Source organism: Chroicocephalus ridibundus, chromosome 10, assembly GCF_963924245.1.
Source record: "Chroicocephalus ridibundus chromosome 10, bChrRid1.1, whole genome shotgun sequence".
Taxonomy (NCBI): domain Eukaryota; kingdom Metazoa; phylum Chordata; class Aves; order Charadriiformes; family Laridae; genus Chroicocephalus; species Chroicocephalus ridibundus.
In genome coordinates, this window is record NC_086293.1 from 20154511 (window position 1) to 20167697 (window position 13187).

Consider the following 13187-nt stretch of genomic DNA (forward strand, 5'->3'; position numbering starts at 1 on the left):
CGGCCTTGTTGAGCCTCCATTGCTTTCCTCTCTCCCTTTAAAAGTATTGCTGAAAAAAATCAGGTGCTATCCATTAAAAGCCTCCTTTCACTGAGAAGCCAAAGGGGTCTAATGAAACTGTCGTGTAAGTCTAAGGCAGTGAAGGCCGGCAGCAGCCACCAGGGCTTTAAGCAGGAGCCACCCCTCGCTGATGAGGGTGTCCCAGGAACATTGCACCAAGGCTGAATTTGGCACAGGTGGAAAACATGGCCATGAGATTCTGCTGTCAGCAAATTTGTTGATGTTCCCCTGGCTTGCAGGAGGGCAAACAAGGAAACAAGTGCTGTCAGGCATAGGGCAGGAGAGATTTAATTCGCTGGGCAGAGATGGGGGGGTCTTGGCCCCGTGGACACGTCCTCTCCCTGGTGCTACGGCCAAGTGGCAGCGCTTCTGCTCACCTTTTTCCTGACCCAGGGGAGTGAGTGGTTCTGACCTTGCGTCATAAGAAACCAAAAAAGGCAAGGCCGAAAAAAGAGGCTGAAGCATCTGCTGAATGCCGCTGTGCTGAGAAGTCAGCAGCGGGGCAGCAGTGTCAGCAAGAGCCTCCCCCACGGCCCTGCGCGGGCCCCGGGATGCTCGTCGCTGCGGGACCAAGCGGTCTCCAGGGGCTCTGTGCTTGATCTCTGCCAAGAAGGGCAGCGAGGAAAACCATGAAAAGTGGTTTGGATAATTTTGGTAAAGTTTACTGTCATGTAAAAATGTCCCTTAGGATTTAGCTGAAGACTGGCCAGTGGTGACGGGCAACGCACTGAACAGTGAGACGGTTGCAATCTCTGGCCATTAGTGACTAGGGCTGAATTAAGTAAAGTAGAAAATCTGAAGGAATTGACAGCAAGATATGCAAGAAACCGAAAGCCAAGTTCGGAAGCTAATCAATGCCCTCGTTGTCCCTATAATAAGCCATAAAATCCCTCCTTTAAAAAATGCTTTTTGAGCTGTTGATGTAAACATGCTATGTGAACACTAAGTCTGTTAGTTAATTTGGATTTAAACATTACCCTACCAACCCAGTGTCACTACAAAATTATTTAATTCTAAAAATGTGAAGCAACAGGAATGTAACTGCCTGTTTATCAGAGATTTAATAATAAAAATTAGAGTAAATATTGACCAGATAAAAACCTAATGTGGAAATACTTAAAAATGCTACTCTTGGAATTGATCCACCTACATATTAAAAAAAATGGGGCTATTTATGATTCACTCAATAGGATTATTCCCTTGCTTCCTGTTTTCAAACAAAGCAATCAATCTCTGATCAAAATAAGCATTATGGCCAAGACTGTTAACTAACTTGCGAGAGGTATGCCAATTGCAGCCACCCACGAGTCCAGCGGTGCCACCAATGTCATTAGTTTCTCATTAGCCCTTGTGAAGTGAGATATCTGTCTTAAAAATTGAACTCCCAGAGCCGTGTGATTAGAAGATATATTGTCTTTTTCTTTTTAATAGCATGTTTGCAGAGGAGAGCTTTCAAATACTATGCAGGTGAATTAAAATTGCCCAAAAAAATCAGAAAGAAATGCCAAAAGTGCACTCAGGTGCCATTGTTACTACTTGAATCTGATTAGCTTTAAGCATCATGGCTGTGGAGGCCTGACTCATTATTTTTGAATGGTAATTCCCATCTAATCTCTCTGTTCTACATGAAAACACATGGTTACACCTGCCCTCATGGACGAGACATGCACAGAGCTAAAAATGTCGTATCTGGTTTGCCTGAGATACATTCCCATGCTATGAGGATTTAGCTGCCTTCAGCTGCAAGTGCGTAGCTGAACCTTAATGGGAAGAACACTTCTGAAGTAAGGGAAGAACCCAAGTGCACATCCAGTTTCAAAATGGACTTCTCACAGTTCTGTCAACCTCACCCTGAAGCTACAGAGGACAAATGCAGGACTGCAACAACTAGAGTTCCTGTGGATGAAATGGTCCACGGAACCCAGGAGATGGAGTTCTCCAACTTCTCTTGCCTTTCAGTGAGACCTGGGAATAGATGCGCCTATGCCCCTCCAAAAGGCCAAGGTAATATTCCCACTGCAGCGCTGCGAGCAAGCAAAACTAAGCTATGAAAAATACATAAATACTGGCTATTTACATTTGAATGAAAATAAAGGTAGTCTGAAAAGAAAGATGGAATAAATTTTTGAATCAATGACATTCTGGACTCTAGGTAATGGTGTGGTTATCTTAACTCTAATCTCAGCTCAAGTGGATTAGCACACTCTAGGAAATTAATTTGCTGCCCTGTTAATCAAGACAGAGTAAACAATACAACCCCAGCTAACCCTCGCTGCTCTAGATGAAAGCCCAAATCAACAATATGCTTATTGTTCTGGAGATTATGGGAAATCTTGTTCTGTTTTTATTGCTTAATGTTAGCTGATTGAGTCTGCAGAACTTTGCTCACACGCTAGGCGGCAGTGCCCACCACCACTGCCACCAATACCATCGTACCTGACTCTGCCACATCAGCAATGTTCACCCCTTGCTCTTGTGCCATGAAGCCCAGGACGGAAAAAATTGCGAAGCCAGACACAAAACTGGTACCACTGTTCAGGCATCCCAGCAGCAAACAGTCCCTAAGTCACACATATGTCATGGAGCAAGTTAATTAAAAAAAAATTAACCCATTGTCCCTACTTTATTTACATCATTTAGCTAAAACACTAAACCCCCTTGGATGGAAACTTGCCTATAGCAGTTGTATTTGTACTTGTTGTAGCTCCCCAGGGAAGTCATTGCTCCTAAGCAGATTGCATATGAGAAGAAGATTTGTGTCCCTGCATCTATCCAGACCTAAAGGGAAAGACGGAAAGACTGTTATTACCGGCATCGTTGCATTGCAACACTCAACGCAAACACACAGTTCAAACTATGCAAAATCAACAAAATAATTGCTTCCACTGAGGGTGATAGCTAAAGGATCGGGGAGAGAGGGAAAGAGAACATCACATTTGCAACTTTGGCTTTTAAAGTGAAAAGAAAGTTGTTAGCGTCAGAGCCCACAAGAACATCATCCCTGTAACAGTTCCTGTATCCCCTCCCCAGAGATGCTCAGTATTTCTAGTTTCTTAGTCATTCAGCTGATCCTTCCTGTTGGCGCAACAATAAACGCGTTTCAGCGCAATAGGAAATGCACAAGTATTTATAACATTGCTCATTTCTGTTGTAACTCATTTCAGTTAGCATCAGCCGACAGAGTCACTAAACTGAGGATGTGAAAAGCTTGAGAAACAGGCTTGTGTATTCGGTTTGTTTATTTTTCTAGCTTTCTGGTTGCTTTTGTAACTGTTCAAATGCAAGATAAAAAGCCATAGGGGTGGGGGGAAAACACAAAAAATACAATGCACTTTATAAGATACGTATCTGATCTTGGTCTCATGATTCTTTCTCCTGATTACATTAAAAAAAATACACACACTGAAATAACAGTACACTATCAACTTCTCAGTTAGTAAATACGTAGCAAGCTATCAAAATGCACCCACTGAAACCGTATGTTCACTTCTTTCTGCTAATGCACGTCTGCTAACACCAGTAGAAACCACCAAGGAGTCTGAGTAAGTGAGAATTAAGACTGTAGACCATTACCTCCTCCCTCCCACCATCACTTCCCAGCACCTTGCTGGCTGGTGTCTCCTTGGAGATGATGCTTTTGCTAGACCATGGAAGGGGGCCTGCCAACTCACATGAATCTCTTCTACGTTATTGGCTCTGGACTTAGGGCTAATAGCAGATCGTAAAAATGATAAGAGTCCCATAAAAGCTGATTCATTCATAAAACATAATGTCTCCTATAAAGAGGGTGTGTTGTATAAAGAGGGCAAGACTAGAGAATGAACCACATTTCCGCAAGGTTTCTTTCAATTATACTTTTCCTACTACAGTTATTTAGCTACAGTTGGAGTTTTATTTTAACCACCTATGCATTAGAAAGAAACAGCAAAGAAAGAAAAACACCATTCCCTCTCACTGTGACCATCATTTCGTTATTTTCAAAGACCCCTTGTTTTCTTTTTTTCGGGGGTGGGGGGTGGGGTGGGGCGTGGAGGGGTGTATTGCATTTTTTTGGCGTTTCTCACATGATCACTATTGGCTGGAACGATGCTGGTCTGCACTAGCGTCACGTATTCATGAGCACAGAATGGAATCTTTATCTAATCACAGCCTATACAGAAAGAGTAAGCCTAGCTCCCACTAGCCAGGGCTAAGCAAGTAATAGCTCCTGTGCCTCAGAAAGCATTTTCTCTACCTTTACATGGGTTTTCTTTCTTCTCTTATTTCATTCACTTCTTTCCCAGTCTCCTCCTATTGAGCAGTGGGAGCTAGGTGACACTGGTACTCACAGTTGTCGCTGCTTGTTCCATCTGTGAAGCTCACGTGTCTCTCCTTTGAAACTAAAGACTATCCTCATTAAAAAATGCATCTCCCTTACCTTACCAACAAGAAAGCTGAGATTGTATAACGGGACAGAGTCTACAGCCTCAGAGTCCTTTGACACAAAAAAAATACACACGCATACACACACATACATACACATGGAAAGATGCATTAACACATATAACAGTGACCTTCTTAAGCTGATCTCTGGAAAATATAACCCAGCATTAATGTTCATGCTATATTTGGACCTCTAAAGACTATGGAAAAGAAAAAAAAAATCTATTGCCATTACATCACCACCATCACCCTCCACCATCCCCCTTTGTGTAGGAAATCATCCCGCTCCCCACTCCTGGTTCTGTACCTGTGGGTCAGCTAACCGTGAGATATCAGGATAAAGATAAAACTTGATGCCTTCTGCAGCTCCAGGCAGGGTCACACCACGGATGAGTAGAACAAGGAGCATGATGAATGGGAACGTGGCAGTGATGTACACTACCTGGCAATAAAAAAAAAAAAGAGGTATGTTTAGTCTGTGGCCGTCAACGGTACACCTCCGGAGTCAGGAGAGACCTAACGATGGGAATTCAAAGCCCCCCTCATACCTAGAAAGGACCCAACCTGAGTTTCTGTGTCTACTTTTAGTTTAATGGTCTTTACCACCTTATTGCTTTAGGCCTGAGGCAATGCAGGTTCATGAATCCCCCCAGAGGGAGGTCACGTCACTCAGGCAGAGAACACAGGATTTAATACAACTCATGACTTTGGTTAGAAATTCTGCCTTTGCCCTGTTTGTCCTCCTCACATGACAAGTGCACCTCTGCCAGGGAAGCTGAAGAGATTTCCTCACTGAGCGTGCCTGAAGCATTACCTCATTCTTTATTTGAACTTAAAAACTGCAAACTGTTTTGCAAGCTCTGCTGCTATCTCCGATTTTGCTGTGCAGCCTCACTACTGCTCCTACAGGCAATTTTACGAGGCACTTCTTTCAGAGATAAAGATAATTTGGCCCGTGCTCCTGTGTCTCCCTTCCCATCGCCTTGAACACATGAAGCCCTTCAGGTTGGCATCAGACTCAACAGCGGTAATTTCCAGTCCCATAACTTCATTCTTGCCCTTGCTGCCTATTCAGCAACATCATTATTGGAAACTAAGGCTCTATTCATCCAGTTCGAGAATATGTCTTCATTATCTTTAACCTCTATTCCCACCCTTTTTTGAATAAGAGCCTACTTCTTCTCTTCTTGTTATCTTATCATTCATTTGATGAAAGAGCCCTTTGCTTTAATCTCCAGCGCGAGGGTTAATTGAGCTTGCATTTGGACAGTTCTATCTTTAGACCCACGCTTTTTGATCTCTAACATTTTGTTTTCTTTGCTCATCAGTGCTTTCCCTCATTTTTTATATAATCGCTGTGTTACAGTCAAGAACCCCTACTGTCCAAGAAAGGGCGTTTTTCATGGAGTCAGATGATCCCCCCAGGTAATTACAGTTTGCTGCCATGGGTTAAAATGTATTTTTGTTTTCCAGAATTTGTTTAGCTACAGTAAAGCTCACGGGATGCACCGTTTTTCTTCTTAAGTGTGTCCTCTGAGAATAACGAGGAGAACTCAAAGCCTGCATTGCCGTAATAATTCACAGAACAGGACTGATTTCAGAAAACGAAAGGAAGTCTTTTCACACACGTCCCTAATGCTCTCCATGAATTTTCTGTATATTTTCCACTGACAAATAACATATATTACACATTAGCCCAGTTTCACCAAAACCAAAAGGGGGATTTCTGTGCTTTCTAATGTTTTTTAATATAAGCCAGCCCTATGAAAAATCTAAGTTTTCTTACAAAAAAAATATATGCCTTGATGTATTTGCAGGAACTGAGTAAACGACACTCAGAAAGTGGCCTTTGCGCTGCAGGTAACGATTCTCTCGTAACGCCGGAGGAATTTTTAAGATCAAGCACGTTATCCAAAGCATAAGCACAACTATTATTTTTACTCATGATTTCATGTTTATTTGTCCAATGCGCTACTACGAGATTTAAAAACTATGTCTGTCTTTTTTTTTTTTTTCGCTCTCCAAAGAGCCATTAACACGCTGGAAAGCAGGGAAGTGCTATAAACAACCATCTACTAAAGTAAACTAGACTTCTCAAATAATTCAAGTCCTCCATTAGAGTTTACAGTTTACTTTTGTTTGACCCCAACGTTAATGGAGTCAACCGGAGCCTTTCCAATGGTTTTGTTGGGCAGAGAAGAGGCAGCGAATTCCTACCAACTGCCTTGTCTTAGAAATGAGACCATTTTGCTGGATTTCCACAAACTTTTAAGAGAACTGATTTTAACAGACCCGTTTTCAACCTGTTACCTTCACAGGGGCTTTGAAATAGCGTACCATCAGGAGCTCACTGCTATCATAACCTTTACCGAGCAGACACCAGGCTCGCCAAAGGTACTGCAGAAACCTGGGCTTCCACTCGGCTACTGCGGGAGATTTACTGCGTTCACCTTTACTATAAAACTTACACAACCACCTTATCGGGTCACATCAGTCAGGGGGAACGGAGAAGCAAACATTTTTGTCAACGTATGCTTTAGAGGTGTGGAAGCTGTTCTTTAGGACAAAGCTGGCAGGAATCCAGGCTAAGGCACCAGCATGATTTTAATGAGGCTCCATGATAAATATCACAGAAAGCAAGACAGAAACGACAGTAAAGCAAGTAGTTTAGTCAACACTGGAACTAATGAGGTCTGGTTTCCTATGGAGTTTTGTCTCCTGGTTGATTCTGCAGCGTATAACAAGGTAAAACTGCTAAATGATGCTTTTTCTGCAGCTGAGGCACTTGCAATTGCTCACTCACTCCTCCTGACTTCTCTGGAGGCTGATAAAAGGTGGGTTCACGCTGTGGCATCTCAGGTGAGACACTAATGGGGTCGCTCCCTTCCACCTAGCTGACAAGAAACGTGTGGGACCTTAGTGTCTTGAGACCTCTCTACCTCTGATGGGGTACAGAATGAAATGCTGCCTCAACCAACAGGTTTGAAAGCTGAGCCTCACGCATATGCAATGGCTTCAAAAGCCTTTTGTCATTAAACTAGGTTTAAAAACACTACTGTATGCGAGGGGCAATAATATCATGCTTCATGTTGTTAAGTGATTGGCCAAGATTTGCTGTTATTTGTTTCTTGCATTGGGGCAGGATGCGGTTCAGGAATGATTCAACTATCATCCTTTAGAAACAAACATGATTCTAAAGAGCACACGAGGAGACTGAAAACACAAACTCTCCAGGATCTCTGTTAAGGAGAGTGCTTCTAAACACGATTCTAAAGAGCACACGAGGAGACTGAAAACACAAACTCTCCAGGATCTCTGTTAAGGAGAGTGCTTCTAAACACGTACCTAAGTTTAGTCTCCTGTGTCTGCACACAGCTTTTCCGTAAGTGAGCGGCATTTCAAAAATGCTGTGCATCCAGCAGTTTCCACAGACTTAAAACATCCCTACCACAGCTATGTTAACATCCACCCCGCTGCACTGAGAGTGAACTTGGCCGGTGTGAGAGCGCGGACAGGGAGCACAGAGCACCACACATCGCAAGCGTAAGACCTTCCATGCTCACGACACGCAGCAGTGGGATGCTCGTCCTCACAGCGGCAAAGTGGTACCCGAACCGTGCCCGTGTCTGCTTCTTGATGCCATTCCAGTACCGGCTACTTGACTCACAGGCATTTTGGGCACTGTCAACGACTTTCCAAAGTCAGCTGAATCCAAGTCCCTCTTTTATCCAGGGCAAAAATATGTATTTTTCAAGGAAATGGTGAATATCTTTAAGAACAGCATTACTTAGAATTCCTAACATCTGCTAACTGCAATTGTTATAAAAAGGGTAAAAGAGCACTTACTTTCCCAGTGGATTTGACTCCTTTCCAAATGCAGAAGAAACATATCACCCAGACGAGGAGAAGACACAGTGCTAGATCCCACTTGATAATACCAATATCTTCAATTCCCGATGACAAGCTCAGTACATTCCGCCTGAATATTTGAAAGGAAACAAAACAGGAGAGAGATGCAGGAGCTCAGTGGATGCAGGGTCTGGTTGCATTTTATTTTTATTTTAAGCTCTTTTTAGCAGGCGTGACCATGTCAGTATGAGATAAGGAAGTATGCTCAAAGCACTGTGGCTTTCCCATTTGCTGCCTCGAAGATGCAAGACCAGCTCCCCCTGGCATTGCCACGAACGCTGGCTTTGAAGCCACATGGCAGCACTGCACATGGTGTCTCCATCACGGACACTTGCAACTGGCCCACATCCATGTGTTTCTCCTCCTCTCTAGTTCATTAGCAAGACTGCTGCAAGGAGGAAAGGGAAAAAGCAATGCAGGGAACCACCACGCCGTGCGGCTTTGCAGGGTGAAGGCTGGAGCCGGGATCTGTTCTCCCCCCACACACAAACACTGCCTGGGCCCGCTGCCGTCCGCCCTCAGCACCGCCCCACCAGGGTTTCTTTGGCTAACTTGAGGCAGTTGGTAAACTTTACTCTGTCACTTAGGTTAAATAAAAAGAAATTCCTAAGCTGCGTCTTAAGGGAGCAACATCTGACCATCAAAATACTCTGTTCCTGAGGGGAAAAATTCATTAAGGCTTCTCTCTTTTGGTAATGGCCATGGGTCATCGTTAAACACCGATTTAAAACTTTTTTTTTGTTACTTTCGCGCAACATACACTGACCTCACACATTGTTCATTGGACAATATCACATATTGTCATACCTGATACTCACTCGTTTGCCAATGTGTATGAAAGAACAGACTGCTCCTTCCTGTTCACTTGGCTAAAACTCCTCTGCAAACGAACCTATTAAACCCTGAAGACTTTCTGCAAGTTTTTTTAAGTCAAGGAGAATTTTGACCTCAGTGACAACAGAAATGCTTTGCCCTGAGACTGGAGAAATGAACTTGCTACCTAACTAATTCTTAATCACATTTTGTTTTCGGACAGCTATAAAAATCAGCCACTTTCCTTCCCCTAAGTCGTGCAGAGCCACGACGACAGCATTCCGGGCTGCCGGACCAGCGTCAGGCCCACACGTGTGGTGTGCGCAGCTTTGCCTGTGGATCCAGAACAAGACAAACCACTGTGGTTTGTTTTTCCCCTGAATTAATTAAACTTCCCCCCACCCCCCCCCCCTTTTTTTTTTTTTCTCTATTGCCATGGAAATAATAGCAAATGAAGTCACTGATGGAAAATTTGCAATTAGTTTTTGGAAAAAAACAAACCTGGCTTGACCAGTTTAATCGGACTCAAACGCTCACCCATCTGTTTTCGTGTCTCTGTTTGCCAAATTCACTCAGATTACCTGTGTGAATGTGCTCTCACACCAAATGCTTTATTCTCTCCGAACGTGTGTGCATTTTGTTATGGAAAAGGACTAATGGCACCGGGCAGGGTAAGTCTGCCCTAATAAGCACAGCTATTCCATAGTTACGAGAACCCCCTCGGTAATGAATATTTGGCATAAAGTTGCAGTCCTGGTTCACCTGAGCCTAAAGAAACCAAGAAAAACCTGCTGTGCGTATACAAAAGAAGAAAATACATTTATAAGATGACAAACTTGACCTGCAACCTTCTGTGGCTTTTTAAAAAATAAATGGCAATTTTCCAATCTAAGGGTTAGTTCATATTAAAAAGCAGCCTATAGAGCTAGCCCTCGGGGAGCCATGAATAATGAACTGAAAATGCGTTTTAGAATAGGGAGCTCTAGCAATGCATTCAGCTAAGACTTCTTTGCTTTTTATTAGGGAACTAAAAGCAAACGGTCATCTCACCTGGAGTTTGCCCCAGCAACCCTTTCAAGCTTTTTTGGAGGGCACCCAGTGGGTCTCTGAGAGGCAGGTATGTAACTTTTCTACGGTGAGGCTGCATGTGCCGTTAGCAATGTGCTGGCTTTCTCCGTCCTGGACTACCTCGTCTCACAAAGACCAACTACCTCAAGGAATCCACTCAGAATTAGCAGGGGAGCCTCAGCATTAAAACAGTTTCATGAAATCTAACCCAACGTATTTCTGCAGCCGAGGCACTCACCCTGGATTTGCGATACCCTGAAAATTCAAGTTTTGGGAAGGAGCAGGAGCCGGGCTATGCTGACAGCTCTTCAATCTTGTTACACAACCCACTGCTGCTTAGATTCAGCCAAGCCCGCTCAACTTCACGCCGTTTATGCATGAAGGTGTTACTAATACTAATTTATATTCTTGATGCTGTCATTAACTGCCACTCATAAATAATCAATGGGACAACAGGCTGGGGCTGAGTTTGTTGTAAACATGAGTTCTTCAACCTTGTTCATACACTAGTATGTTCTAGTGATGTGTAATATGGAAATGTAATAGGAGCTGTAACTGGCTTTAGAACATAAACAGAAATAAAATCAGGAGAGTTATGCAATCCTTGAAGGATATTCCAGCTCGTTAATCAACTGAATGCAGACAGGACCCTTCGTACCAGGAAAGACGAAGCACGCTTTCATGTTGGATGGACAAGAATAACTAACACTGAAGCCGTTGTACCAGAAGACCATTAGTAGGAGAATATGAAACAATTTTAAAAACTCTCAAGTTTGCCCCCAAAGGCAGAGACAGCTGCCCTAGATTTTGTTTCGTTTTTGTGTTGCTCCCTTCAGGATTACATGCCATTAGCATGTGATGGTCTTTCTTGGGATTTGGACGAATAAAGTCTGCTGATTACCAAATATTTATAAACACTTGGCCAGCACCAGACAATCAGAGGTTTTGTTCAACCATAATTACCCCATAACACTTATCCCTTATGTATTAATACATGTGTAAGCCTTTAAGGTTTTGGACTTTAAAATAAAATCTTCAGAAATAAGACCTGGAGCATGTGATACCAAGAGGTAAGTCTCCTGATACAAAGCTAGATTTGCTTAACCCCCTTTTATTGCTGCTCAAGCAAGCATGTGATCTGCACAGAACATTAATTCAAATGAACTGAAATGTCAGGCTGTACTATATGTCCAGCCACGCTGAGAAGGACACATGTTATTCAACGCAAAGAGGTTAATGCATCAATGTGGTCAATTATATCTGGTCAGCGTTACTTTTCCAAAGCAATACTGATGAGGACACTACACAAATGTCCCACAATAAAACTGGCATTGGGTTTCAGAAACCAAATACTCACAAACCCCTAAATTAAATCAGAATTAATTGTGCCACAAAACAGATGGATGTCTTCAGTTAAAGGCTATTTATTGACCTGTCCTTTCGATGTGGTTAGCTGGCTGCCTGGCAGCTGGCATTGTCTACGATGACAAAGTACCTGAACGTTCTTGAAATTATTTTAATTTCAGAACTATAAAGAACAGTAGCATGGCTGGGGAAAAACTGGGGATACTAAATGCCTGCACCACGTAAAAGCTACGTTACTTTAACTACAACAGTGCTGAGTGATCTCTGTCCTTACTTTAAGACACCAATAGTTGTTTGTGAAGAGGGAACAGCTATTTTTAATACTTCTGTAAGTGCCATGAGTCCCAAAGGCAGCTTGGTCTGTTAAGGGCAGTTTCACTCATGATGAAACAGCGAGCAATGGACAGTACGTCTGTATTAGTAGGATTACAGAGCCAAACTCCTCCCCAGCACGACTCCAGGGAAGAGTTCAGTTCATGATGTTTAAAACTGTTATTTCAGGACAGAAGTTAAAGTGGCTGCAAAGTGCAAGGACAGTTGTCTTCGTGACCACTAATTGCTGAGCAACCTTTGCTCTGGCCGTGCTACAGAAACAGTGAGGGCAAGCTGGAGGGAAGGGGAAAGCGCTGTGAGGATCAAGGATTTGTCCTCCGGCCCCGGGCACCGCCAGCCTGACTACATCTGTTAGGCTGTGTCTACAGCAGGATTTGGTTCAGCTTGCAGGGGAGTCTTGAGGACAGAAACTTGGTTTCTTTTAGAGGAAACCTAACTAAAACCTCCACCTCTAATGTGCTCCCATGGGGACATTGTTACCCCAACCCATGCCCTGCCGTAAGGCCCTTCACCGTGTACCTGCTGCATCGTTACCCATGGAAAGCTCTCGTGTCCCCTGAGGTCCTGGAGCCCTTACTCTTCCTTTTACAATCCGGTTTCCAACTCTCATCCCTGTTTCCTTCTGCTACGGTACCTTCAGTGTCCTGAAATGGGCATGCCACCTGGGGCCCCAGTTAGACAATCTGGCCCATAAATCTGGGCATTATGGGAGTAGAAGCTTCTGGAGCAGCAGGACAACCTCGTGGCCACAGCAGGAGGCTGCTAAGCTCATGGCTGCCCCAAGGTACAAGAGGACCTGTGAGCAAAATTACTGCACAAAACTGAAGATGAACACACTGGTTTTTTAAGTCCTGGGAGAGTAATTCTACTGCAGGGGCAGCACTGTGGACCTCTGCTTCTTAGGGAGGCCTTGAGGAGACCTTCGAACATCCTACCAAGCCAGCTGCTCATTGGGGTTCAAGGCCCTCAGTCCCAAAGTCATTGTGGGAGAGTCCAAAGGCGTGAGAGTTGCTTCCTCTTCTCCTGCATCCTGCCTCTAAGTTCCCCTAAAATATCCAAATGCACCATTTAACAATACTTTTCTAACTCCCTCCATATTTATAAGGGATGAAGTCACCTGGGAAAGTGTCTGTTGCTCAACATGGAAACGCAGTGCTTGTGGCACAGTGAAAACAACTGCCCTTACAGCCTGTACCTCTCACATGGGGCACCGGTAC

The 13187-nt window shown here is 43.7% G+C and overlaps 1 protein-coding gene across 13 annotated transcripts in view; it reads right to left on the minus strand.

Moving 5' to 3' along the window:
- SLC6A6 (solute carrier family 6 member 6) overlaps positions 1-13187 on the minus strand; it is a 118206-nt gene that overhangs the window by 16933 nt on the left and 88086 nt on the right. For all 13 annotated transcript variants that reach the window (XM_063348202.1, XM_063348203.1, XM_063348206.1 and 10 more), the window contains 4 exons: positions 8329-8461; positions 4790-4924; positions 2735-2838; positions 2497-2621 (listed from right to left, as the gene is read on the minus strand). In XM_063348202.1, coding sequence (XP_063204272.1) covers positions 2497-2621; positions 2735-2838; positions 4790-4924; positions 8329-8461 — 497 coding nt within the window. The remainder of the gene's footprint in view (positions 1-2496; positions 2622-2734; positions 2839-4789; positions 4925-8328; positions 8462-13187) is intronic.